This window comes from Malaclemys terrapin, chromosome 3 (genome assembly GCF_027887155.1).
Source record: "Malaclemys terrapin pileata isolate rMalTer1 chromosome 3, rMalTer1.hap1, whole genome shotgun sequence".
Taxonomy (NCBI): Eukaryota; Metazoa; Chordata; order Testudines; family Emydidae; genus Malaclemys; species Malaclemys terrapin.
In genome coordinates, this window is record NC_071507.1 from 68771134 (window position 1) to 68798422 (window position 27289).

The 27289-nt window shown below is 39.1% G+C and overlaps 1 protein-coding gene across 1 annotated transcript in view; it reads left to right on the forward strand.

The window, feature by feature from the left end:
• The window catches only part of AHCTF1 (AT-hook containing transcription factor 1), a 78869-nt gene that overhangs the window by 40803 nt on the left and 10777 nt on the right, over positions 1 to 27289 (forward strand). Inside the window, exons 11-31 of the mRNA XM_054022972.1 lie at positions 55 to 116; positions 2536 to 2664; positions 5065 to 5155; positions 5237 to 5326; positions 5507 to 5647; positions 7066 to 7170; positions 7974 to 8067; positions 9265 to 9388; positions 9466 to 9522; positions 11184 to 11330; positions 12371 to 12558; positions 12771 to 12915; positions 12996 to 13127; positions 14152 to 14299; positions 14394 to 14544; positions 15237 to 15344; positions 20559 to 20754; positions 21625 to 21828; positions 23638 to 24073; positions 26020 to 26140; positions 27007 to 27110. Coding sequence (XP_053878947.1) covers positions 55 to 116; positions 2536 to 2664; positions 5065 to 5155; positions 5237 to 5326; positions 5507 to 5647; positions 7066 to 7170; positions 7974 to 8067; positions 9265 to 9388; positions 9466 to 9522; positions 11184 to 11330; positions 12371 to 12558; positions 12771 to 12915; positions 12996 to 13127; positions 14152 to 14299; positions 14394 to 14544; positions 15237 to 15344; positions 20559 to 20754; positions 21625 to 21828; positions 23638 to 24073; positions 26020 to 26140; positions 27007 to 27110 — 2973 coding nt within the window. The remainder of the gene's footprint in view (positions 1 to 54; positions 117 to 2535; positions 2665 to 5064; positions 5156 to 5236; positions 5327 to 5506; positions 5648 to 7065; positions 7171 to 7973; positions 8068 to 9264; positions 9389 to 9465; positions 9523 to 11183; positions 11331 to 12370; positions 12559 to 12770; positions 12916 to 12995; positions 13128 to 14151; positions 14300 to 14393; positions 14545 to 15236; positions 15345 to 20558; positions 20755 to 21624; positions 21829 to 23637; positions 24074 to 26019; positions 26141 to 27006; positions 27111 to 27289) is intronic.

The following is a 27289-nucleotide window of genomic DNA, read 5'->3' on the forward strand; positions in this document are numbered from 1 at the left end:
GTACCATATCCTCAAAAATGTAGATTTTTAGCCAAGTGCTCTTTGTTTTCTTAGATGCTACTTGTTTGTTGAACTCTGGAGTTGTTCACATGACTTGCACTGGATTTCAGAAGGAGGTACTTCTTTTTCTTTCTAGCTTTCTTTCTAATATCTAAAAATGGTCATCTTCTGTCATTTGTATTGAACTGAGTTATATTTACCAATGCAGGGGGGAGAGCATTTTGTGCTAAAAGGGCTATATCTTGCCCCATTAAAGTCAGTGATAAAATTCCTATTGGCTTCAATTGGAACAGGTCCTAAATATGTGTAGATGAGTCTGATGTAGATTTCTCAGGAGGTAACGATAAAGCCATATGTGACTTGGTTTGAATTCTAGATTATGGAGAGGTAACATCCTTGTCTCTCCATACATAAGGTTGCAACTGTTTCTTTTAAGCCTGGATTTTCATCATTATACAGTTTAGGACAGGGAAAAGATTAGAAAATGTGGTGGATAATTTAGGATGGAGAGGATTTTGTTTGTGTATTTCATGCATACATGTCCAAGCACAACTTTCAAGCCCTTCATGGATTAGAGCTGCTGAGAGAATGAGTCTGGACCTGGGACCTTATATTTTTAGGAGGGAAATTATTTTCTGAATTGGAAAAGGGAGAACCAGTTACATTTCACCTAAGTAAATTTTTGGTACTTAAATAGCTATAAACTGAAGTCATACATGTAGTAGGTGTTGCCATATGCAGTAGAAATTGAGTGTAGTTTTGTGCACAACACTTGTGTGCTGAAGACTTCATCTCTTCTACACATGTTTATAAAACCTCAAAATATTCATGAGCTGGATACTGTCTAGTCCTTGCTCCCTCATTAGCTGGCACTTCTTCAGTAGAAATGCAGTAACTCCTCACTTAACTTTGTAGTTATGTTCCTGAAAAATGCTACTTTAAGCTAAACGATGTTAAGCGAATCCAATTTCCCCATAAGAATTAATGTAAATAGGGATGGTTAGGTTCCAGGGAAACTTTTTTTGCCAGACAAAAGACTCTAGAATATATTCATATTCAGAGGGTGGGATGCATCCCAGGGAATGCATTACTTCTAAATGATGAACTAGCACACAGCTGAGCCCTCAAGGGATAACGTGGTGTTAATATAGCCTCACACTCTACAAGGCAGCACAAATGGAGGGAGGGGAGACAGCATGGCAGAGAGAGAGAGAGAGAGAGATGCGCATTGCCCCTTTAAGTATGCTGACCCCACTCTAAGTACATTGCCTTTTTAACTAGATTAGCAAGTTGAGACAGCAGTGGCTGCCAGTATGCTCCCTCCATCCTGAGCCTTATGGTGTCCCCCCTTGCTTTGTGGAGATAAGGTACAGGAGTGGGGGGTTGGGGAGGTACCCTGACGTTAGCATCCCTCTTCCTCCCTCCTCTGCACAGCTAGCAGGAGGCTTCCGTGAGCAGCTCCAAGGCAGAGGGCAGGAGCAGCACATGGCTGAGGGACAGCTGAACTGCCAGCAATTGATAGCCTGCTGCGCAGCTGCCGCACAAGGAATTTAGGGGAGATGATGGAGGGCTGCCGGTCCACCATGGTTTCAAGCCCCCACCAGCTAATTCCAACAGGCTGCTCTTTCTGCAAGCAGTAGACAAAGCAGGCAGCTGCCAAACAACATTATAAGGGAGCACTGCGCAACTTTAAATGAGTGTGTTCTCTAATGGATCAGCAACGAAATGATGTTAACCGGGATGATTAAGTGAGGAGCTACTGTAAACTCTGGGGTGCTGGTTCAGCCACTCAAAGAGCTGATGCACCTCTGACTTTGTTGCTATCCCTGTGTGAGAAGCACCTATTGGTGTAGAAAAAAGCCACAAGAGTGTGCTTTCTTGGCCCTTTTGGCATTCCTTTACACTTCTCAAAAGTTGTTCTTGTAACTTAAGACAAATCTGGTAAATTACAGCCATGCAGCTCAACTATGGAGACCAAAAAGTCCCCAAGATTGCACATATTTTGGCTGTTTTTTCAAATCTCTATTTCTCCCACAGATAAGAACAGAGAGAATCTCACTAAGTTTTTGGTTTATGTGTGTATAATTTTAGCATTCATTTCTGCTGGGATGCTAGAGTCAACATTTAAGAAGCAGCATGGTGTGTGTGTGTGTGTGTGTGTGTGTGTGTGTGTGTGTGTGTTAATAGAGAAGCTAGACAAATATTTAGACAAGATAGTCTAATGGCCAATGTCTTATTTGAGTAATCTGAGACTTTTATTGTGAGAAGTTTAATTGTTCAAGTATGTGCTTTGTTGCTTTGGTATGCCATCTCAAAGACTATACCAAGTTGGCATGTAAATTTAACAATTGTAAAGTATACTTATGAGGTAAGATTTCTTTGCTGCTTCTATTTAGGGGGGAGAAGCATTTTGGGGGGAGAAGCATTTTGGGAGAAGCATTTCTGTTGTAAATTACTCATATTTGTCAATTGAATAAACAGAGTTGAATAATTATAGCTGTTTTAATTTGAAATTGTTTGTGATTAATGTTTCAGACCTTACATTTTTTAAAGAAATCTGGTTCTTCTTTAAATGAAGCCATTCCTGATAACTTCAATAGATGTCTTATCGCTGGCTTGCTGTCTCCGAGACTTACTGATGTACAGCCTTCTAGTTTGAGTCAGGTGAGAATATGTTGGCATTTTGTTTAAATGAAATTATTTGTAAAACTACAAGAAAATGTGATAAATATCTTCATACGATTTGCCTGTGGCATAAAAAACAAATATATACAGGGGTGAAAGTAACTTAAAGGACTTACTGGTATGCTGGAGTCCTGAGCAGGGGGCAGGGCCTCAACTGGAAGAGGCATGCCCTCAACTGGAAGAGGTGGAGCCTTTAAATCCCCAGGCCTTTTAAATCAAGATTTAAAGGGCCTGGGGCTCCAGCTGCAGTAGTGGCGGCTGGGAGCCTCAGGCCCTTTAAATCACCCCCAGAGCTACCAGCTGCAGAGGCAGTTGGGAGCCCTGGGGCTAGGGGGTAATTTAAAGGGCCCGGGGCTCCAGCTGCCGCTACTGCAGCGGAGCCCCAGGTCCTTTAAATCGCCGACGGAGTCCTGGGGGCTCTTGGCTGCCGCCGCTACCTCAGGGCTCTGGTGGAGATTTAAAGGGCCCAGGGCTCCACTGCGGTAGCGGCGGCTGGGAGCCCCTGGCCCTTTAAATCACCGCTGGAGCCCTGCTGCCACTACCCAGGGCTCCGGCAGCGGCGCTTGGGCAGCAATTTAAAGGGCCCGGGGCTCCCACTCCCACCGCTACCACCTCGGGCCCTTTAAATCGCTGCCCGAACCCTGCTGCCAGAGTACCAGGGGTAGCAGCGGCAGCCGGGGACTCCCACGGTGATTTAAAGGGCCGGGAGCCCCAGGCCCTTTAAATAACTGGCCTGGGGAAGCCAGTCTAGTCCGACACGGCGTACTGGCCCTTACCGGCTTACTTTCACCTCTGAATATATACTACAGTTGGCTGAAATAATAGATTTTCTAAATGAATGCAAATTACTTATGCTGTTTAATAAAACTTAAGTCATACAGATCAACTTGAGGTGGAGAATGACTTAATTTGGTGTCAGAGATTTTTGTATCCATTGCTGAACTAGGAATATATTGACATGGACTTACTCCTGACCTTCTACTCTAGTAATAAACTTGTGCACTGTGGTGATGTGGAACTTGCTTAGGATTTTCCTTTGATATAGTGTTTTTTGCTATAGCTCTTTCTATAACTAAAAAGCTTTTGAGAGAGAAAGTTGAAATAGCATTTTAAATTCTAGAAGTCTGAGCATCATAACTTCTGTGTAAATTACTGTGAATAAATTACTTTTCCTGGAAAGGAATGAATGTTTTTTACAGTGTTCAAGATCAGAATGTCAAGTAGTCCTAAGGGTAAACCACAGCATAATGATCAGAAGGATTGGTTTACCTAAAATAACAGTAAAATACACTTGCCTAAAATCAACTGTTCATTTTTAACATTGTATGACAGTGCTTAGCTGTTACCTGCATTTTCTGACAGGAAAAACAGCCTGCTGTCTGTTGAACTTGCTAGTGTTGAAATTTGCATAGTAGGGTTGAGATAGAGGGGAAACTACTAAAAATGAGCTTAACCTGAAAACCCAAACACACTTTACAAAAAGCTATTGACTTTGAAAACTGTTTCCCACCACCAGAGCTAGATCATTGGGAACGCCGATGATGGCATTAAAGATGGAACTGTGAAACAAAACAAAACAAAATTGGTTTTACCTTCTTCTGCTCTTTTATGTTGTATTAAAAACTACCTGATGCACTTCCAGCAGAAAGAAGCCACCTTCTTGTTCTCATGAGAAATACCTGATTTTTCACTTACCTTCCTTGTTAACAAACTTTCCCAAGATTATTGGAAAGATGTGATATTTAGTTGTACTACTTACTTCTCTAGTCAAAATATGTATTTTGAAGGTGGGAATGGTGAAGTCTGTATATTGTAAGAAAACAGTAAAGTGCAAGAAACCCTCACCAAAGAACTGTTTTCGTTGTGTTGCTCCTTTCTTTTCATAAAAATGCTGCTAGTTTTCAAATCTCTGGACAGTAAGGTCAACAAACAGCAAGAGCACAGATGCCTTTCCCCCAGTGCACTTATAATATATAGGTATTTCTTCCTATTCTTTGGTGCATGCTACCCATAATCACAGAGTAAATAACTTTTTAGAATTCAGTATTTGAAGGGATGAAAAGGATAAGAGGCAAACTCTATTAAACACTCTTAAATTGAGAAAGAAAAAAAATCCAAATGTAACAACTTTGAAACTCTGCTTTTGGGATGTTTTATCTACAGCTAAGATCTAAGATGGTCTGAAATAATCGTCTGGGGGTAAAAAATTTCTAATCATGCTTCACTAATTTTGTACTGATTTTGTTCAAATGTAATAACTGATTGTTTTTGGCATCCAGATACGTTGCATACAATTGGAAACACATCTTATTTACCATTGCTGTCTTGAAAGCATTTGAATCTTTTTTACTATCTATTTTATCTCTGTTACATTTTTAGGAGGAGCAGTTAGAAGCTATATTATCTGCTGCTGTCCAAACAAGTTCTTTAGGACTTCTTACTGGCTGCATCAAACAGTGGACAGCTGAAGGTAATACTCTGCTTTTTATTAACTTTATTCTTTGACCTAGAAGAGAATTTGTTCTCATGATTTTTTTTTTTTTTAAAATAGAACAGCCAAACTCAGCTGCTAACCTGCGCTTTGTTCTCGAGTGGACATGGAATAAAGTGATTTACACAAAAGATGAGTTTGACCGGATGTGTAAGTACTAGAATATAGTCATTTTACAGGAAATAAGTGTTATCTTTCCTAATTTGAATACGTGCAGTAAAGTGGGTGTATTAGTATTTCACATGGTGGTTTGTATGTCCACAGAAATGCTTTTAACTCTTCTCCTGAAGTTGCGTACAGACTAACCATGTAATGTTTGTCCTTTATAAGGTGTTCCACTGTTTGATGGCTCATGTAACTTCATTGATCCACAGACTATACAGTCTCTTCAGCACTGCCAATTGCTTCTTAGCAACCTTAGCACAGTCTTGAACTGCTTTCTAACAGAAGCACAAGAGCTCACTGAGAGAGGTTTGTAACTGTATTATCAACTTGAGTACGTTTTATTGTGAAATGTGTTTTCTAAGGTAGAGGAATAGGCCTGAGTCATGGAAAACGTGAGCTTTCCCTAGTTTCCCTTTTTCAGTTTTACTTTTTTTTCTTAATTTTCTCCAGTTTGCAAAGGAGGATCAAACTGCTTGTTTGGAATTTGCAATCAGGTTCAGCAGCTGGGAGAAGGATTGAGTCTATAAGTGGGGAACGTTGTAGTTGTCAATTAACCCCCAGGGAGGAGGCTATGGGAGGTTGCTTACTGAGTGTGCATGTGGGTGGAATAGGGTAGTCAGCTCAAGAAGATGTGTAAGAGGCCACTGGCTAGAACAGGGGTGGGGAATCTTTTTTCTATCGGGGCTACTGACCCGCAGAAAAAAATCAGTTGCAGGCTACATGCAGCCCCGCGAGGGAGCTCAGAGGCTCAGAGCTTCCCCTTGGTTCCAGGATGGGGCCAGAAATGAGGGGTTCAGGGTGCGGGAGAGGGGGATGAAGGCTCCAGATGGAGGTATGGGCTCTGGGGTGGGGCTGGGGATGAGGGGTTTGCGGTGCAGGAGGGGCTCTGGGCTGGGGCCAAGGGGTTTGGAGTTCAGGAGCGGGCTCGGGCTGGGGCAGAGGGTTGGGGTGTGGGTGAGGGCACGGGGCCTGGGAGGGACTTAGGGTGCGGGAGGGGGTTCCGACCTGGGTCAGGGGATTTGGGGTGCGGGCTCCAGCCGGGCAGCGCTTGCCTTAAACGGCTCCCAGTCAGCAGCACAGCCGGGGCTAAGGCAGGCTCCCTCCCTGCCAGGGCTCTGTGCTGCTCCCAGAAATGGTCGCCATCTCTGGCTCCTAGGCAGAGGGGCCAGGGGGCTCTGTGCCGTGCATGCTGTCCCCCCGCAGCTCCCATTGGCTGTGGTTTCCGGCCAATGGGAGCTGCGTAGCTGGCGCGGGGTGAGGCTTTTAACAGCTTTTTAACAACTAGACTTTTAACAGCCTGGCAACCCTCGCTTCCCTCCGCAGTGGGGTGAGCCTGCACGGAGACTTGCTGCGGGCTGGAAATAACGAAGCAGCAGGCCGGATCTGGTCTGCGGGCCGTAGGTTCCCCATCCCTGGGTTAGAAGCTGCAGCCCCTAGGGTGAGGTGTGTGTTATTAATACCCAAGAATTTTCTTGCCACTTCATGAAGTCTGAAGTCTTGAACAGGGTGAGAACTAGCAAATCCAGGTGTCTCCATAAGAAATGCATAGGAAAAACTGTAAAGGAACAGTTGTTTCCAAGGATTGATTAGAAGTAAGAAATGTACAAATTTCTTGAATGCTTTCAGTACAATAAAAAAGAACCAGTTTATCAATGTCATCATAGTTAATATTTTTGGTAACTGAAGGAGTTGAATGGCAACGTAATTTTATAAACTCTTTCCAGGTTTTACAGATTTGACAAATAAGCAGGTTGTAACTAGCCTCATTTCTCAATATGCACATGTGGTCATTTGGTTCTGCCGGTCCAGTCTCCTTCCAGAGGGTTTAGGTAAGTTTTGAACAATAACACACTTCAGATGTGACAAGCGCTTTCCATTTTGTGCAATATTTTCTTCCAACAGAAAAATTCTTCAAACCATAATTCGGTAAATGACTTATCAACAAATTGTGTTGGTACAGCTGTAATGTATACTTAAGTTTAGTCAACATAGATTAACCTTTTATGTAATTGTTGTTTTAATTCAGTTATAATGCTGGCTTTACTTTTAAGTATTCCACAAATTTTGGTAAATATTTACTTGTGGTGGTAAACTCCTCCTTCTATAAGAAGTCTCTTAGTAGGTTTAGAACTCGGTGTATTCAGTTTCCTATCTAACTGCCCTTATATAGCCAGTATTTTGATGGCGTTTTTTTATGCAGTAAAAATGCATGTATTGGCTTACATAGATGTAGAAAACAATCTACTTATAAATGCTCCCTTTACAAATTTAAAAAAGCAGTCCCCACCTGAGATCACCTAAAAATATATTTTATTCTGCTGGGGAAGATAACACAGAAACTCTTTTACTTCATATGGTCTGAATTACCCAGTAATCTTTATTCATGGGATAATTTTCAAATATGGGTCGCTTACTAAAATAAGGAATGAAGTGAGCCTTGTAACTTACTCTGCTATCTTACTAAATTTTTTAAAAGAGCAGAATTAGAACCACTTTCTTCCAAAGTTGTCAAATTGCTTGTTCTTAATATTAAAAATGAAACTCAGCAATTTTGTCTGTTTCAAGTCTTTTAAAATTACTTCAGATTTTATTAGGTTTCTTGAACTACGTATTTTTTCTCTGTTGCATGCAGATGATGATATGCAGTTGTCTAGGCCTTTCTACAATTACCCACTGATACAAAGCTACTGTACCGGTCACCGACAGAAACTAGAGCGCTTGTCAAGGTAAGGTTCATTCACAAACACACCCACGCCCACCATTGAATTCAGAGGGACTGCTTTCATATGTAAAGGTGGAGAGGGGTGTTCTTGAGCTCAGGGCCACTGTTGGTCTACTTGCCCTTTTTTATGAAGTAAAGTGAAACAATCCTTGACCTGATTTTAGAAATATATTGGGTAATACTGTAAATAATTTAATCCAAAGGCTAAACTGTGTGACTTCTGCAATTCAAAAAGATAGTTTATTTGGTAACGTGGCATTAATTGTCTCTGATTCAAGACAGATAGGCAGCACCACGTTTCCAAAACTTTTGTTTAGGCATGCAAAGATGAACTATTCAAAAAGGGTTAGCTCTTTAAATGACTATTCGATAAGACATTATAAAGTCTGTTTTAGGACTAAATCCCTTTTTTGGAGTTCACTTGTGTACATTTTTATACTTCAAGAAGGTGGCCCTCACTGTTGTGTTCAGTTGGAACATTTGAAAAACTAGCTGTCTTCTAACTCGGTACCCAGTTAGAAATTACACCTTTATCTGAACTTTTTACAGACTTGTTTATTTTTCATGTGAAATATCTTGACTAGGATTAATATAGATTTTTAATCTAAAATCACACTGATACAAATCAAATAGAAATAATTATAAACATTTTCCAGCAGGATTGGAGCTAAGAAAGATACTGGAGAGAAGGTGGAAAAATACAGCAAACACTCAGGCCTTGTCTACACAACAAAATTAGGTCAACTGAAGTCAATGTACAGCCACCACAGTAATTAAAGTGGTGGTTCACATGCACACTATGCTCCTTCTGTTGATAGTATGGGTCCTCACCAGAAGCACGTCCACCGACTGAATTGGGGCATTGTGGGATACTGACCGCTCTTGGAGCTCTGTTGTCTTGGGGCTCACAGCCAGTGTCTACACAGACGTTGCCACGCTCTCACTACATCAATCTAAGCACTCCACCTCTTGCAGAGGTGGAGTTAAGTCGATATAATGGGCGACTTACATTAGCGGGAGCAACATTGTAGTGTAGACACAGAGTAAGGTCGATGTAAGCTGCCTTTGTTGTATAGTGTTTTTCCTGCGACTTACCAGATAAATTTGGTTGGAGTTTCTTTAGTTGGTAAACGGGTTTTCATGACAGGTTGGAATTATCGCAGTTTTTACACTATCAAAACCATGTTCTCTTTGATTGCAGAGGGAAATGGAATGCCGATTGCTTGATGATCGATGGACTGCTTTCCCAGTTAGGAGATCAAGTTGAGAAATTGTGGCGAAGAGATGAAGGAGGAACTGGGAAATATCCCCCTGCTAGCTTGCATGTAAGAAGGACTTCTTAAAAAGGCAAAAAATAATGATTTTACAAAATATATGGTTAATTTTTCTTTTTTCATCACAGGCGCTGCTTGATCTCTATTTGTTACAAAATATTGAAGAAACTTACAAACATGCAATTGTATCCTTTTGACAATATTGAGAGAGATTGAAAATATAACCACACAATATATTTGCATTTAAAAGAATGTTTTTTTAAAGCGAAAAAAGTTTGCTCCTGTGTTTATCATTAATTTCTTGAACTAGAGAATTATTGTATTTTGGACAGAATGAGCATAAATTTAGGATTAAGTTGTAATGAAATATTTGTTTCCTTTCTTATACTTTAGATTTTTCATTTTAATGGCTTCATTAAAACAACGTGATTCTGTAGCAAATAAGTGAAGTTATTCTTAGGATGTGAGAATTCTCTGTGCTCCGAAGCAGTAACAGTTACCTAATGCTATTTACATCAGTACACATTCTTGCTGAAATCAGCGATTCTCCAGCACAAGAAACAATGTTTGCCTCTGTTCTATTGAAAACGCAGGCACATGGAATATTACCCAGAAAAAGGAGAATGAGGTGGAGAAAATGCTTGATTTTCAAGCTGCTAAAATATATAGAACATTTGCCTTTGCTAAACTTTGTGTGTTACTTAACCTAGGTAGGAGGGGACAGTTTGGATTTTAGACCCAGGGACTCCACACCTCAGTTGTTTTAAACTGTTAACTAAATAATTAGGCACTGATCAGAGGGAGAAGGTAGAAATTAGCAAAACATGATGCACAAACCCGATGAAATTTTTGTTATTTATGGCATGGTGGGAAGGCTTTCTCCATTCATATTTAATTTTTATTCTCTACACAGCTGAATTTACTGTTACAGTAGAACCTCAGAAATGGAGATTGTTCGTAACTCTGATGTTCGTAATTCTGAATAAAATGTTATGGTTGTTCCTTTAAAAGTTTACAATTGAACATTAAATTAATATAGCTTTCAAACTTTACTATGCAGAAGAAAAATGCTGCTTTCCCTTTATTTTTTTAGTAGTTTACATTTAACACAGTACTGTACTGTATTTGCCTTTTTATTTTTTGCCACTGATTGTGTACTTCCGTTTCCAAATGAGGTGTGTGGTTGACTGATCAGTTTATAATGCTGGTGTTTGTAACTCTGAGGTTCTACTGTATTTCCAAGTCCAGGAACTTGGTCACAGTATGGTTAAAACTTGTTACTCTGTCCCTGTTCTAAAGCATTGGTGTCTGAGGCATTAGCTCAATCATCTAGATATGGTTAAGTCCTATCTACAACATATTTGTGTGACTGGCTCCTTTACCTTGACTATTTTTCAAGTAATGGTGAGGCTATCCAGAATTCCATAGCAGTTTCTCTTAATGGAAGTACAGGATTCTTTCCTTACGGGAAGTTAAGTAAGAGCAGCTTTGTTCATTAGTTTTATCACAAAGCAGGGGTCCTATATTTATTACAACTAGGAGTGCAAATCTCTGCTCCATCACAATAGCACTACCATTTCAGACTTGTGCAGTAGTGTTCTTTTACTAAAATGGGAAAATATTACAGTTTCTTTCAATACTTATAAACCAAACGTAGGTTTTTATGTTAATTCAAAATGCAGCTTTGGAATTAAAACCTGGCTTGTTGGGTTACAGTGGGCTGAAAATTGCAAGACAACTATTTTCTGCTGTGTAATACTTACTTTTGTTGTTACCTTCCCTAAATATATGTAAGAAACTTTCCTTCTTGAAAAGTTATTAGCCTTAATCAAGTACTTACTGTCAGACAATTTATTTGCTGCTAGATATCATGCATTCTTTTCCAAACAAAACAGAGACTTCATTTGATTCTTTCCCAACTGCCTTTGCTATCCCTTGGGGTCTGGTTAGACTTGTTCAAGGTTTTTGGCTTTTGGATCACAATGACTATGAGGTAAATAGTTTACTTAAGACGTATATAAAGATGCAACCTTATGGTCTCAAGATGAACTTTGGGCATCTAATCACTAGTCAAGGGAGATAAAGGGCTAGAACTTTTAATGTTTAAATATTGTTAATGCATAAATTAAATGGAAACAGAAAGCAACAGTAAATTATACTCTGAAGTCTGATTATATTCAGATTTAGTTTAAAATGGAATAGAAGCCAGTTGTAGTCAGCTTTATTTACACATATTTGAATTTTCCTAGCTACCTGATTCATCAAAACATTGAGCAAATTTCCAAAGATGGTTTTATGCAGATTTAAATGTTTAAAATATAGCTGAGGACTCTGCACCAAGAAATGAGGCAAAACTCTGTAAAAGTGACTTTTAAACCCAATGCAGATTTAAATTGTGTATGTTTTTAATACTTTAATTCCTTACCTGTGATGATATAGCTAATATAGTATGCTTTTCAAGTTTGGTAGAATAATTTTCATAGCAACTGCTAAGAAGTTAAAAGAGCAAATTTCCAAATCTATCCTCAATGAGTAGTTTTAAAAGGACATTCTCACTGCTGTCTCCAGAGACGGAGAGACCAAATTGTCAAGAATTAAACAAAGTGCAACCCAAGAAACAATCAACTAAAAGCCAAAACAGAAGTACTGAAATGACTAGTGAATAAAGTGCTTAGTACTATCAGTGAGATTTGATAATTTCATTTGGTTGCAATCAGATGTGCATAAAATTGTGGGTGGTGTCACTAGCAGTTTAGATGACATACAGGGTTTTTCTTAACCGGGGATCTTATGAGTTGCTTATTTGAAACGGAAATCATATTATGTGGTTAACTGAATCTGTCTTCTGGCCAATTACTTTATTAAATTAGATTGAAGGGCAAATATATGTTTCAGGTATAAACGTACACTACTTCTAATGTTGTAAATGTACCTGAAAGATGTTTATTTTCACTTGGGAAGTTTTAGACTTTTTTTGTTGGAAGGGGTGAGTGTGTTGGTAGTTTTAATAATTTTCATTTCTAACTTCTTCAGAGTTCATTGGCCCTTTTATTTCATCCCGCTACAATCAAAACAATGTCATGGCAACATATGAAAATTATTCAAGCCTTGATGTGCCAAGGAGAGCACAGACGAGCCCTCAGATACATACAGATGATGAAGCCATCAATGTCAAGTAGCAGTGAAGTTGCACTTCACCTCACTGTTTTATTGTATAATAGGTAACGAAATAGAAAATATATCCTGATTAATCTGTGTTGTTATGAAAACTATAACAAAAAAAAAATAGAGAACAGATTTTGGCTTTCATTGTGTATTTTATTCAATCTTTTAGTGTTTAGTTCTTTTTTAACACAAGTAGTGCATCTCTTGCTTCAGTAAAATTGTTGGTCAAAGTGTTAATCGTCCTCTGCATTTCAAAAATTAATTTCAGGTGTATGGTGGAGGCTTGGAGTCTACTGCAGCAGCACTCCACTAGGTTAAATGTGGAAGAGTTGTTAAAACACATGTATGAAGTCTGTCAAGAGATGGGACTAATGGAAGATTTGTTGAAATTACCATTCACAGATACTGAACAAGTAAGCCTGGGCAAGAATGAAGTCTTAATCATTTGTTCGGAAAAAGGAGGCAGAACTCTAAACAGTTTTGTTTCTCTTAGGAATGTTTAGAGAAGTTTTTGCAAACCAGTGCTGGTATCCAGAATCATGAGTTCCTTTTAGTCCACCATCTACAGCGTGCCAATTACATCCCTGCATTACAGTTGAATCAGTCACTGAAAGTTAATCTCATGGTAAGCATCAAATTCTGCTAGGGTGAGGTAAATGTATTATGTATCATTTCACTGAATGTTAATTGGTAGCATGCTGTAAAAATACTTAGTGCATGCACTTTTAATATATATTGTATGTTTTCAAATGTTTACCATTCTTTTAAATATTTAGAATAAATTGCCCAGCATGAAATTACAGCAAAATTTAACTTAAAGTACTTTTCAGACACAAACAAATTCAGAAAGTAGTTTTAGATAAAATTAAATGTTACAAAACAAACACATTCTGCATTTGCAGTAATCTGTTAAATTGAATTCTAAGGGATAGATTTTACTGTTTTTTTTATATATGTGTGCAAATGAAAAATTTCAGTAGATCTCAGTGCTACAAAGGTGTCCAAACTACATAGTTCTGCCATTAGGCTTCTGCACACAGTATCTTGGAGTCTTTGCTGTCCGGAAAGTTATCTGATCCCTGCTTCTGCCAAACTTGTTACATATTTTAACCCTTATCTGTACCCAGTATGGGAGGCTTATTGAGGAGATTGATGGCTAGTGTTCCCTTTTCTGATTGGCCAGTCCAGAACAAACTGCCTCCTATGGAAAGCAACATGCATTTGCATTGTAACTCTGATTTATATTAGGTTTAAAAAAATAAAACATTCATTAGCTTAAACTGTAATTCTCAAACTGCTTAGCCAACATGTATGACTAAGAAATGCGAGTTTTTCTGTGTCTATTAAAATACACACAAACATGCCAGGTAACGTGTATGTAATGTGCCTTTTGCTTCACTGAAAGTTACACCACTTTCCACACATTATGAGCAATTGTCGCACACGTTGAAGTAAAAAAAAAAATGAAAATATATAGTCTGGATTGAAGGGTGGAATTTGATTCTCTGTGTGTCTAATATGTATAAAAATCATACACAAACTTAAATACCCTCAGAATTTCTTAAGATGCTGCAAATATGTCAATTAATTGTATTTAACAAACATTTGTTCATAATTAGCTGATGTGCTTTTAATTGGTTGTTCATTAGAATGATCGTGATCCTCGTTTAAGAGAGAGATCAGTTGCCAGAAATTCTATATTAGACCAGTATGGAAAGATCCTTCCTAGAGTGCAAAGGAAGCTGGCTGTAGAGAGGGCCAAGCCTTACCACTTATCTTCTTCAATTCTGCGAGAAGGTGAGTTTTGCTTAAGAATTCATGAACGATTAATTTCTCTTGGTTAGTGTTCAGAGATTTTATTTTATTTTTTTTCTTCCCCTTTCATTTTTAGTTTCAAGACCCAAGCCATTGTCAACTGTGGCAAAACAAACTACTGCAGGGAATGTGCTTACAAGAGCAACTTTCATTAATAATGTCCTATCTAAAATTGGAGAGGTCTGGGTGGGAAATGAACAGAAAAGTGATTTCTCTCAATATGATAGGTAAGAACTCCTATGTTACCGTATGAAATTGCTGTTCAAACTACTAGGACACAAAGAAAAGGGACAATGTAGTGCGAGAAATGGCTACTTCATTACAAGACAGATTCAAGTTATGGAAATTAATGGTGTCTGAGTTGTCTTCTTAGGAACTTGTGATATGTGCACTGGCAAATTCTTGTATTGATAACTGTTTTGGAGTCCATTAACCCTCACTTCTTGTAGACACAGGTGAAAATGACAGTTTTGGGGATTTAAGGTTATGGGAAGTGTAGTCTGTTAATTTTGCATATCTGACTTCTGGCTTTCTTTCTAAATCCTCATCTGCAAACATAGTTGTTTATTTGTTACTATGTTAAAAGAAACTGAAGTTTGCAGAGTCAAGCACTCAAATGTTAGGAAATGCCAGTTTTAAGGTTCCCTGTGAATTTAATTCAGCTCCCTTGTGCATCTGCATTGTTGTTCTTTAATTACATGATCAAATACTATTTTTTTCAAAGGACATCTGCCTCATTTCAGCCCAAATAGTTAGTCTAGGTATATTATAAGCAATTGGAAAGTGGGGTCTTATAATCAGAAGTGTCGGGCAACTTTAACTAGAGGCAACCAGCTCCAGCTATAATAATCTTTAATCCCAAATACCCACTCATAGAAACTACAAGTAGTAGTCCATTACATTCTTCTTTCATTTGCAGTCCTAGAACTGAAGAACCACCACCTATGGCACTGCCTTTCCCTGATACAGAATTACCTGATCCGTTTGTTGGCACTCCAGTTACAAAGTCTTCACATAAAAGTTCCAGGTATAGTACATCTTCAGACTAAGTATTTAGAGTGGGTTTGGGGTATGCTGAATTGTTGAGCAGTTTCCATTCTCAGTGTAAGTACCTTCAGTTTTACCTAGGTGCTCTCTTGTAAGGAAGTGGTTAATGGAAGGCTTGCCACGCAGTAATGTCCCATGTAGACAAGCCCTTAGTTTAAGTTGTCTTCATAACAATTCTATTCCCTGTTTTTTAGTCTTTTCTACTCATAAAATTTCTCATTTTTGTTGTTTAGTTCTGTAATCTCTGGAAAAAAACTTTAAATGTTTAAACCTGTGGGTTAAAATCTGCTCTGACACAGTGGTATAAATTTGGAGTGATTCTCAGTCAATAGCTTTGTACTGTATTTATGCCAGTATTAATGGGAAGAGAATTTGCCCTCTTTATTTACAAAATACCCCTGCCACTAATGTATCCATAGTAGTCTTTGTAGATAAAGTTTTTGAATCATATTAACAATTTAATGTTTATCAGTCTTTCCACAGTGGTCATGATTTTAAAAATGAATACAAAATGCAAAGGAACACTAAAATGACACTATTTTAATAAAAATATAGAAAAGACTAAATTTATTTTTGAATTCTCAAATAACTAGAATAAATATTCTTCATGTAGTACTAGGTCGTAAGCTCAGTAGCTCAGTGTCAATACTCTAAGTTGGAATAGATCCAACCTCTTCTTTTAATCATCTGACTGCCAAAGAGCATCCTTTTCTCTGATTGTTCAGTTCATACCTGTATTTCCTCTTGTTCAGAACAGAATAAGATCTCTCTTTAATTTGTTTAGAGGCAGATTTGTCAGTCAGTTCTTCAAGATGCACTCAAATGTAAAGCATTGACGTATTCTTCAGATTGCCACATATAGGAAGAAGAGGACAGAGATTGGAGAAAGGGGGGCTGGTAGAGGGGAGAGGAATGGGTAAAGATAAAGGGTGGGGCCAGAGTGGAGTTTGTCATGGATGTGAAGAGGATGCAGATGAAGGAACTGGGCTTGTGAGAGTAGGAAGAGGAATAAGAGGATGAAAGGACATAGAGAATGGAAGGTTTGGAGGGAAGGGGAGTAAAAGGAGAGGCTCAGTACAGAGAAAGGATTGTCTTGTGCTTAAGGCTAGACTGGCATTCACTCTCTGTGCTTCAGTTCCCATTTGTAAAATGGGGATAATATTTCTCTTCAGTTTAGATTGTAATCTCTTTGGTGCAGAGACTGCCTGCCTTTGCACAGTGGAGAGTCAATCTCAGTGGAGTCTTCTAGGTGCTAATGTAATGCAAACAATTAACAGTAATATAGGAGAAACTTTGAGACTGTTTTAGACAGGTGGTTATAGCATGTTGGGTAATGTGCCCAGATAAAAGTTGGGCAGTACAACTGCTGTAGCTAGATGTAACCTTACCTGTTACCTTTTTAAAAAAAGTGTTTTCTAATCAGCCTGTTTAACGAATGTTCTGGACTTGTAATTCACGTGAGTGGATACCTAATACGACATTGTTGCCTTTGGAGAATTGGAATTTCCTCCTACAAACACTTTTCTCAGGAGGGATCATTTAATACATTCCCACACAGCTGCCTGCGAAAGTTGTGAGATTTTTTTTTTCTCTCTAATTTATAAAGAAACAAAATGGCAATGGAGGCAATATCTAGTTAGGCCTCATTGGTGTGTAGTTGCATGCGGCGCATTATTAAGGTAGCTGTAATAATTCAGAATGTAGAGTTGAAAATATTCTAATCAGATCACATCTTGTAAACTGTCAGATCAGCTTATAGGAAAGCAACTTAATTTTCTGTTTTCACATTTTAAATTTAAAATAAGAACATAGAACACCCGTACTGGGCCAGACCAAAGGTCCATTAGCCCAGTATCCTGTCTTCTGACAGTGGCCAAAGCCAGGTGCCAGAGGGAATGAACAGAACAGGTAATCAAGTGATCCCATCCCCTGTCCCAGCTTCTGGCAAACAGAGGCTAGGGACACCATCCCGGCCCATTCTGGGTAATAGCCATTGCTGAACCTTATCCTCCATAAATGTATCTAGTTCAGGGGTCTCAAACATGCAGCCCGTGGGGTTCTTTTGTGCAGCCTACCAAGCTCCCCGCGCGCCCCCCCACCCCGTGTCGCCGTGAGCCCCGCACCGCTCCCTGAAGCGGCTGAACTACTGTATGTTCCTGCAGCCCCGGGCAGGGGGGTGGGAGGCGAGTAGAGGGATCCGTGCTCTTGTAGCTCCCATTGGCTGGGAACTGGGAACCGCGGCCAATGGGAGCTTTGGGGGAGGTACCTGGAGGAGCAGCAAGAGCAGCACATGGTGCCGTCCCTCCCTCTTCTCCCCCCTCCCCCCCCAGGGACTCGGGCTGCTTCCTGGAGCAGAGCAGAGTGGGGACAGGGCAGGCAGGCAGGGAGCCTGCCCTGGCCGCGGTGCGTGGCGCTGCCACCCTGGATCCGCTCTAGGTAAGCAGCGCTGGGCCGGAGCCCGTACCCCGCACCCCTTCTGCACCCAACCCCTGCCCAGAGCCCCCTGCCGCATCCCACACCCCTCCTGCACCCCAACCTCCTGCCCGGAGCCCCCTGCCACACCCTGCACCCCTACCCCATGCCTGGAACCCCTTGCTATACACTGCACCCCAAGACCCTGCTGCACCCGTCACCCCTCCTGCACCCAAACTCTCTGCCCTGTGCCCCCTGCCGCACCCTGCACACCTCCTGCACCTCAACTCCCTGCCCTGAGCCCCTGCCACACCTCTCCTGCACCCCCTGGGGGCAGGGAGGGGGCAGAGTTGGGGTGAGGACTTCAGGGAAGGGGTTGGAATGGGGGCAGGGAAGGGCGAGAAGAGGCGGGGCAGGGGCGGGGCCTCATGGAAGGGGGGTGGGGGCGGGGGCGAGGCCAGGGGCAGCAAGTGGGGGGTGTCAGTGATGCAGCCCTCGGGCCAATGCACTAGTCCTCATGCGGTCCTCGAGGTCATCTGAGTTGGAGACCCCTGATCTAGTTCTTTTTTGAGCCCTGTTATAGTCTTGGCCGTCACAACATCCTCTGGCAAGGAGTTCCACAGGTTGACTGTGTGTTGTGTGAAGGAAAAAAAGAAAAACTTCCTTTTGTTTGTTTTATACCTGCTGCCTATTAATTTCATTTGGTGATCCCTATTTCTTGTGTTATGAGAAGGAGTAAACAACACTTCCGTATTTACTTTCTCCACACCAGTCATGATTTTATAGACCTCTATCAAATCCCCCCTTAGTCGTCTCTTTTCCAGGATGAAAAGTCCCAGTCTTATTGTCCTCATACGGAAGCTGTTTTATATCCCTAATCATTTTTGTTGCCCTTTTCTGAACCTTTTCCATTCCAATATATCTTTTTTGAGATGGGGTGACCACATATGCACTCATTATTCAAGGTGTGGGGGTACCATGGATTTATATAGAGGCAACATGATATTTTCTGTCTTATCTATTCCTTTTTTAATGATTCCCAATATTGTTTGTTTGCTTTTTTGACTACCGCTGCACATTGAGCGGATGTTTTCAGAGAGCTATCCATAATGACTCCAAGGTCTCTTTCTTGAGTGGTAACAGCTAATTTAGAATCCATTATTTTATATGTATGATTGGGGTTCTGTTTTTCAATGTGCATTACTTTGCATTTATCCACATTGAATTTCATCTGCTATTTTGTTGCCCAGTCGCCAAGTTTTGTGAGATCCTTTGGTAGCTCTTCGCAGTCTGCTTTGAACTTAACTATCTTGAGTAGTATTGTATCATCTGCAAATTTTGCCACCTCACTGTTTGTTCCTTTTTCCAGATAATTTATGAATATGTTGAATAGAACTGGTCCCAGTACAGATCCCTGCGGGACACCACTGTTTACCTCTCTCCATTCTGAAAACTGACCATTTATTCCTACCCTTTGTTTCCTATCTTTTAACCAATTACCAATCCATGAGAGAACCTTTCCTCATATCCCATGACAGCTTACTTTGCTTAAGAGCCTTTGGTGAGGGACCTTGTCAAAGGCTTTCTGAATATCTAAGTACACTGTATCCACTGGATCCCCCTTGTCCATATGCTTGTTGATCTCCCTCAAAGAATTCTAGTATATTGGTGAGGCATGATTTCCTTTTACAAAAAACATGTTGACTCTTCAACAAATTATGTTAATCTATGTGTCTGACAATTTTGTTCTTTACTATAGTTTCAACCAGTTTGCCTTGAAGTCAGGCTTACCGTCCTGTAGACCCTCTGGAGTCCTTTTTAAAAATTGGTGTCACATTAGCTATCCTTCAGTCATTTGGTGCAGAAGCTGATTTAAATGATAGGTTACAAACCATAGCTAGTTCTGCACTTTCACATGTGAGTTCCTTCAGAAGTCTTGTGTGAATACCATCTGGTCCTGATGACTTATTACTGTTTAGTTTATTAATTTGTTCCAAACCCTCCTCTAATGACACCTCAATCTGGGACAATTCCTCTGATTTGTCACCTAAAAAAAAATGGCTCAGATTTGGGAATCTCCCTCACATCCTCAACTGTGAAGACCGATGCAAAGAATTCATTTAGTTTCTCCACAATGGCTTTATTGTCCTTGAGTGCTCCTTTAGCATCTCGATGCTCCAGTGGCCCAACTGGTTGTTTAGCAGGCTTCCTGCTTCTGATGTACTTAAAAAAAAATATATATTGCTATTACTTTTTGAGTCTTTGGCTAACGGTTCTTCAGATTTTTTTTTTTTTTTTTACCTTCCTAATTGTATTTTTACACTTCATTTGCCAGAGTTTATGCTCCTTTCTATTTCCTCAGTAGGATTTAACTTCCACTTTTTAAAGGATGCCTTTTTGTCAATGGTGTCACATGTACCCAGTCAATATGGGGATAGTTGAAATCTCTGATTATTACTGAGTTTTTTATTTTTATAGCATCTCTAATCTCCCTGATCATTTCACAGTCACTATCACCAATCCTGTTCAGCTGGTCGATAATATGAAGCATGAAATTACTATACATAGAGATTCTATGGTACTGTTTGGTTCTTTTAAGATTTTTCTTTCATTTGATTCTACACTTTCTTTCACATATAGTGCCACTCTCCAACCAGCACAACCTGTTCTGTCCTTCCGATATATTTGGTACCCTGGTATTACTGTGTCCCATACATCCTCCTCATTCCACCAAGTTTCTGTGATGCCTATTATATCAATATCCTCATTTAAATCTCGGCAGATTGCTGGATTTGGTGGTTCGTCCTGTTCCTCTGTGTTCTCCCTCATTTGAGAGTAATTGGCAGACACCATGTAGAGCTTCTACTTCATGTACTATATCCAGCCCGTTACAGTCAAACTCACGGAGCTCCATATTGCACACGAACATTTCAAGAGCATCGGAGTTTAATTTGCTGGAGACTCCTCTTGTGGTTAAGGTATGTAAAATTGCTAAACTTGAAGTATTTTTAAATATCTTTTATGGAACAAACCACCCCACAATCCACAATGCCAAGCATGTAGGTTTTGAATTGTTGGATCTCCCATATATGCATTTTATTTGTATGTGTCTAATTCCATTAGAAGCAATATGTGGATAACAGATTTAAGGAGAGGAGTATTACAAAATGATAAAATTGTTATCTATTAACAGTTTATACTTTACCAAATAGCTTTATAAAACAAATTTATTTGTATTGAAGTGCAGGCAAGAGTGCTGAAATGGGGAACGACAACATGTCCAAATACTACTTAGGCCAGTTATGGAATAACTAGCCCCTAGGGGAAGTTTATTTTAGCCCCTAGTAATTAGTTTGACTTAAACTCCTAAGCATGATAGCTTATATCCCTTATGTTTTCTTCTCCTGTCTACTGTAACTAGATGTTTTTATGCGTATAAATGTCAGTCTGTTTGTGAACTTCATTAACCTCATGGCCTCAACAATATCTTATGACAGTAAGTGCCATTGTTTTATTATTCATACATACTTCTGTTTTGTTTACAGTTTGCTGCGATATTTGAATCTCTTTGTTGAATAATGAAAGTATGAAGAAACTTTTCATTTAGCTACTTGGTGCCATTCTTTTTGTACTTCTTTGTCATGACCATACCTGTCTTTGTTCTGAATTACATACTCAGTCTTAAAAATCTCTTCATACAGATTACTTTCCATATGTTTAATTTTCATGACCCATCTTTCAATGCCCAGTTTGCGCAACTACTGCAGCAGTGATGTTCCATGGAATGGACACTTTGCATGTAGTCTTCAGTTCAAAGATCAAATTAAGATGTTTGTTCCTTTACATAGAGAGCTAAAGCTTTGGCCACATCTGCTGCTGCTTCTGGTTTCCCTGGGATTACTCTGCAGTCTATTTTGAGATCCAGTCTTCGCACCACACCCTTAGGAACTCCTTCTGCATCTCCAGGAAGATCAGTTACTCCTCCTCTTCGGGCAAAAGAACCCAGAATTTCATTCAGGGAAGAGAACCCAACTTCCAAATGGACAGCTGGGGTAAGTTGGACCACAGTTGGTGAAAGGGAAGTGATGGTGGAGAGTTTTAAAGCTTTGTAGATTGCAACTTGGTTTATGTTTTTAAAGCTTGCAGTACGTCACTGTAGATTGTTCAGTGTATGTTACGTGTGTATAATGGCAAGTCAAAGGATAAGCAAAAATTAACTCAGAAACCAAAAACTATTGTAATGGTAATAGAATTTATGCAAACGGTGATACAAGTATCCATATTGAAATAGCACAATGACCTTAACAGTCCTATCACAAGTCTTTGAACAAGAAATACAAGGTGCTCTTCCATGTAAATTCTTTCAGGAAATTGCAATCTATGTACCACTGAAAATATTTCAATAGTATAGAAAGAAAAAGGTTATACAACCATTGGCCAGCTGTTATCGTATCCCATGTAGGAAGCCCAAATTTCAGGAGACCATTAAAACAAGGATAGAAATACTAATTACAAGGAAGGCCACCTCAAAGGGCCTGATCTGTGAATGGTATGTAACATATTGTTACTGATGGATCTAGAAGAGAGGGACCGGGGGGGGGAATGGGGAAAGGATCTAAAAGCAGATCTGACTTTGAAACAAGTGTCTGGAGGAAGGCCAAAACCTCATTTATTTGTGTAACTATTACGGAAAATCATTACAGAATGCTTTATCAATGGTATCTCATTCTATTTAAGCTAAAGAAAATATAAACAAAAGAGAGTCATAAATTCTGGAGAGGATGTGAAGAAATAGGGACCTTTCTGCATATGTGGTGGAATGCCCTGAGATGATATTTTGGAGAAAAATAATAAATAGAACTTTCAGGATAACCAAAATTATGCTACCAACCCACAGAACCCATACTGTCTCTATTAAGTTACTATCTAAAGGAGGTTATTGATTTGAGGAAGGATCCACTGATGATACAATTCCTGCTAGCAGCCAGATGAACACAATTGTTGCTAACAGCCAAATCTGCAGTAGTGGCATGGAGAATTGAAGTATGGGAAATCATTTTAGTGGAAAAAAGAGACAGTCTTATATCCGTATCCAGTAGATTTTATAATACACCTCTGCCCCGATATATATAGTGCTGCCTGCTCCGGCGGATCAAAGCAAGTTCGATATAATGCGGTAAGATTTTTTTTGGCTCCCGAGGACAGCGTTCTATCGGGTTAGAGGTGAAAATGGCTACCGTTTTTGGAATTTGAACAGAATACACAGATAACAGGTTGACCAAGCACAAATGGTCTTTGAAAGGTAACAAATACAAGTCATGAATAGTATTTAATACTTCTTGTATGGAGAGTTCATGTATGTTAATTTATTTTTAAATCTCAATAGTGGAGTATGGTCACTTTAATCTACTTGTTCCAGACTATAAGACTAATGAACACCGAAATCTTTTTATAATCTATATAAAATGGATATAAATTAAAGTGACATTGTCAAGTAGACTAGGGCCAACCTTAATGTGTAAGGGAAGTTCCCTCTTTTTGAAAACTTGAAAACAGTAGTGGGTTGGAATATGAGAACGGGAAAGTGAGACAATAAACTGAAAATAAACTGACCACAGTTCACTTTAACCCTCCAAGCTGACTGAAATCAGTAAGTAAATACTCTAGTGAAAAGTCAATTCAGTTTTTAAACTCTGGTTTTAAAAGCTAAGATGGTATTAGTAACATGGTTAAGAAATAGCTTTAATTGTCAGTATCTTGACTATGTCCAAATATCATAAATAAGTTTCATATGTCTTTATTCCTTGGAAAAATTTGGGTTTCATTAATTACTTTATTTTGTTTTTTTGTTTTAAATAAAGATGCTAGGAGATGATAAAACAAAACACCTTGTAGCTTCATCTGAACATAACCTTGGAGTTCAACTGGAGGACACTTGGTCTAAGGACAGAGATAAAATTTCTCCCTTTACTTTGAGCTGTCCTGAGGAGGATCATGCAGAAATGAATGAGTCCTCAGAAATGATAGCAGGAGATGTCCTGGAGAAAATGGAAGTCAGCAAAGAAACTAGTAATTTTTCTGCCAGGTCAGACCAAACTACCTTGGAATATCATGATGCAAGATCACCAGACGACCTTGAAGATGATGTTATCTTCATAACTTCTAAACCAGCTAATTCTTCTGCCGAAGATGTTGCTATCCTACAGGAAGAGATGGAGGAAGAAGTCAGTGAGGTGGTCAAAAGTGAGCCTTTGCCGTTTGAACAACAGACTTCTTCAGAGCTGGAGAAACACACTGGTATGTGTTGTCATGTGGTCACTTAAGTAATCTAATTAAATGACCATTTGGGTGCCTTTTAAAAGGTTAAATGATAATTATAGTGGACAGTAGCAAATATTGATATAGAGTCCACAAATGTGCAAGACCTCCATAGTTGAAAAGGTCCTTCCACTATAAGCCTCTATTTTGAGGCATCCTTAACTTTCTCATGTGTTGCACTTTGGGCTGACTTTCCTTGTGCTTAGTCCCAACCAAGAGGCAACAATTTCTTATTTTTGAAAGCTGATATTTCTAGTTTGGGTTTACATGTGGTTGTTTTTTTGGTTTTTGAGTATGAAAGACTTTTCATCGGCTACATTTATACCCCGTTCTTTGATGCTTAGGATTAAATAGCTGCTTCAGATTTGTCAGAGGCTTAGTCCTCATTGAGAAGGCCTTTGATCTATTTGAAAATGTTGATAAGTTAGACATATTTGAAAACGTTATACTGGGACTGTATAGTAATCTTTTCTGTCTATTGAATTGTATCCAAGCTATGCTATTTCTGGTGAGGCATGCAAGTGTCCATCTGTGTGTGGCATGGAATCTTAAAATTGCTGTGTTCACATCAATGGGTTATGCAGTCAAGTATTAATGCACGTAGTGTATTTGAATGGAAAGGTTCTTCAGGGTCTTGGGGCTGGTTTGTTGTCATAGACACCAGAGTGAGGCACCTCAATGTGAGCAGCAGAAGTTCCCAAATACAGTCTCCACTTATTTACACAAGCAGAGGGGAATAATCCAGGTCCAAATATCTGTAAGAAAATAGCTCAGTGACCTTAACGATCCAATAACAGTCATTTGTACTTGGACAAAAAATACAAGATGCTTTTCCAAGCATAATCATCACTAGGTAATCTTTACAAGAAACCTTCTTGTTATGTTGGGCTGTGATGGAAAGGGTTCTGTACAATTACAGTATAAATGTGATATTTTATCACTGGCAGAAGCAGAAGGTAGTCTTGCTGCTTCTACTTAAACCATTTTGGTCCAGCAGTGTGGTCCTAAATCAGTTCTCTGAGAGTAATAACGATGAGGGAGAAAGCAGGCACCCAGACAAGAAAGAGGCTAAAGAAATGCACAAAATTAAGTATGACAAGACAGAAATGATAGTGGTGTTCAAGGGGTTAGCCTGGCAATGCATTAGTTTAAGATCAAGCTTTATTCCTCACTCAAGTGCCAAAAGCATTTGATTGTGCTTCTCCCCTCCTACCTTTTGGGGATGCAAGGGAGGAAAAGCATGTCACTCATGTTACTAGCATTACCAGCCTCTGGGGAGACCAAAGTCAAGCCCATCTCAACCAGGGTGATCAACATTATGGCATATTGGAAAGATCTCTGGTAAGAGAATGGAGAAGAAACAAAAATAAAAGATATGGAGATAAATATTCACAATCCAAAGAAAGGGAAAGAGTTGGACTTAAGCTTCTAATTTTAAGAGCAAAAGATATTGTTTGAAATTTTCAGTTGCTAATCCAATTTTAATTTTAATAGTCAGCTTCTATATAAATCTTTTCCTACCCCCTAAAATTTTGCCATTTGTTCATTTGTTTCCCTTGAAAGAAAAATAATATGAGGGCAAAGGTAACAAAATATGAAATCAAATTATACAGTAATAGAAAAATACTTTTCATCAGAAGGTTCTCAACCTTTTGAGGTCCCTTCCAGCCCTAGATTTCTATGATTGTGAGAGCACGCGGAGGTTTTTTTTTTTGTAGTGGGAGCAATAACTCAGACTTTTTGTGCATTTAAATCTCAACCACAGCATTGCATTAGTAGATCACTTTTGCATTTTAAATAAGCAAAATAATGAAGCACATAATGAGGTTTGTAATTTAAAATCAGGTAAACTTTTTCAAAGAACTCATGTTGTGCTTAATGCAAGTAGCTACCTGTTGTTCAGCTGTTAACAATGTTGTTCCTAGGATTTCTGGAAAGGACAGAAATAGAATGTCCTACCCTTCCTGAGGAGGGTATGTTGATGTTGAATCACTTAAGCACCTTTCAAGTTGCTGGAGTCTCTACTTGTTTGTCAGCTGGTGAAAGGTAAATATGTAAAAATAAATAATTTGGGTATACAAATATCAGTGCCAGTTGGATTTCTTATACTTTAAAAGCTCTATTGTCTTAAGTTCAAATTGGTTCTCTATTTTACTTTCATAACCTACATCCTATCGGGGTTCCTTGCATCTTCCTGCATAAACATAACCTCGGTGGTTAATAATCAAACGTTAACTCTCAGAAAGACAGTCTTCACAAAGTACTGTGGTTACAAACTGGTTAATTCAATCACGAGGCTATTTAAAGTTTTCCCAATTTGAGTCTGTTAAACTGACACTCTGTACTTGAAAGTCTCACTTCTGTCTGAAAATTATGTACCTCGTGTAATTAAAAGTAATACCTAAGGTTCCTATGACTGAAAAGTTTTCTGGGGGATTCTTTCAGCTGGTTTATTTTGGTATATTTTGACAACATTTTGTACAAAATCATTGTATTGAAAAGTCCTGCAAGTACCTAACCATGTGTAGGAAAACAGAATAATTTATGGTAACTTTATTGGTACAGACCTCACTTTTTGTACAATTTGTTCTAAACTTTTGTTATAGCAGTTACATAATCATTCTACAGAAAAGTATTTTTATTACTGTCATTTTTTTAAACAATTAAAACACTTAGAGTGAATGGACATTTAATACTTGAATCATACCGTGTGTGTGTGTGTGTGTGTGTGTGTGTGTGTGTGTTTACAATGAGACCTGAGCTGAACGCTAATATTTTGGGGTAGGTAGTTCCAATTTTTGTTCTGAATATGTACTGTTATGAGCATGGACATGAATATTTTAAAACTAGAACAGAACTTTTAAAAAACAAATACAGGGGTTCCACCTCTTGTTTCTTTTCTGTTTACAAAGTGAAACTGCCACCGAAGAGTCCAAGATGTCATCTTTATCAGAAGAAAAAGAGCTGCCTCTCACAAGATCACAGGCTTTGGAGGCACCAGGAGCAGATTCTAAATGTATGTATGTTTGGTATATTTAGCAACAAGTAAAAGTTTTCACTGTTGAGTTAAGGTAGCTGTAGTTAGGCGCATAAAAAGTATTTGAGCTGCCAGGGTTAAATGCACAACTTACCCTGTCACTTCACACTTAACAGATTGAAGTGAAGCTTGGTAATGCAAATTTTTGTCAACTTAGA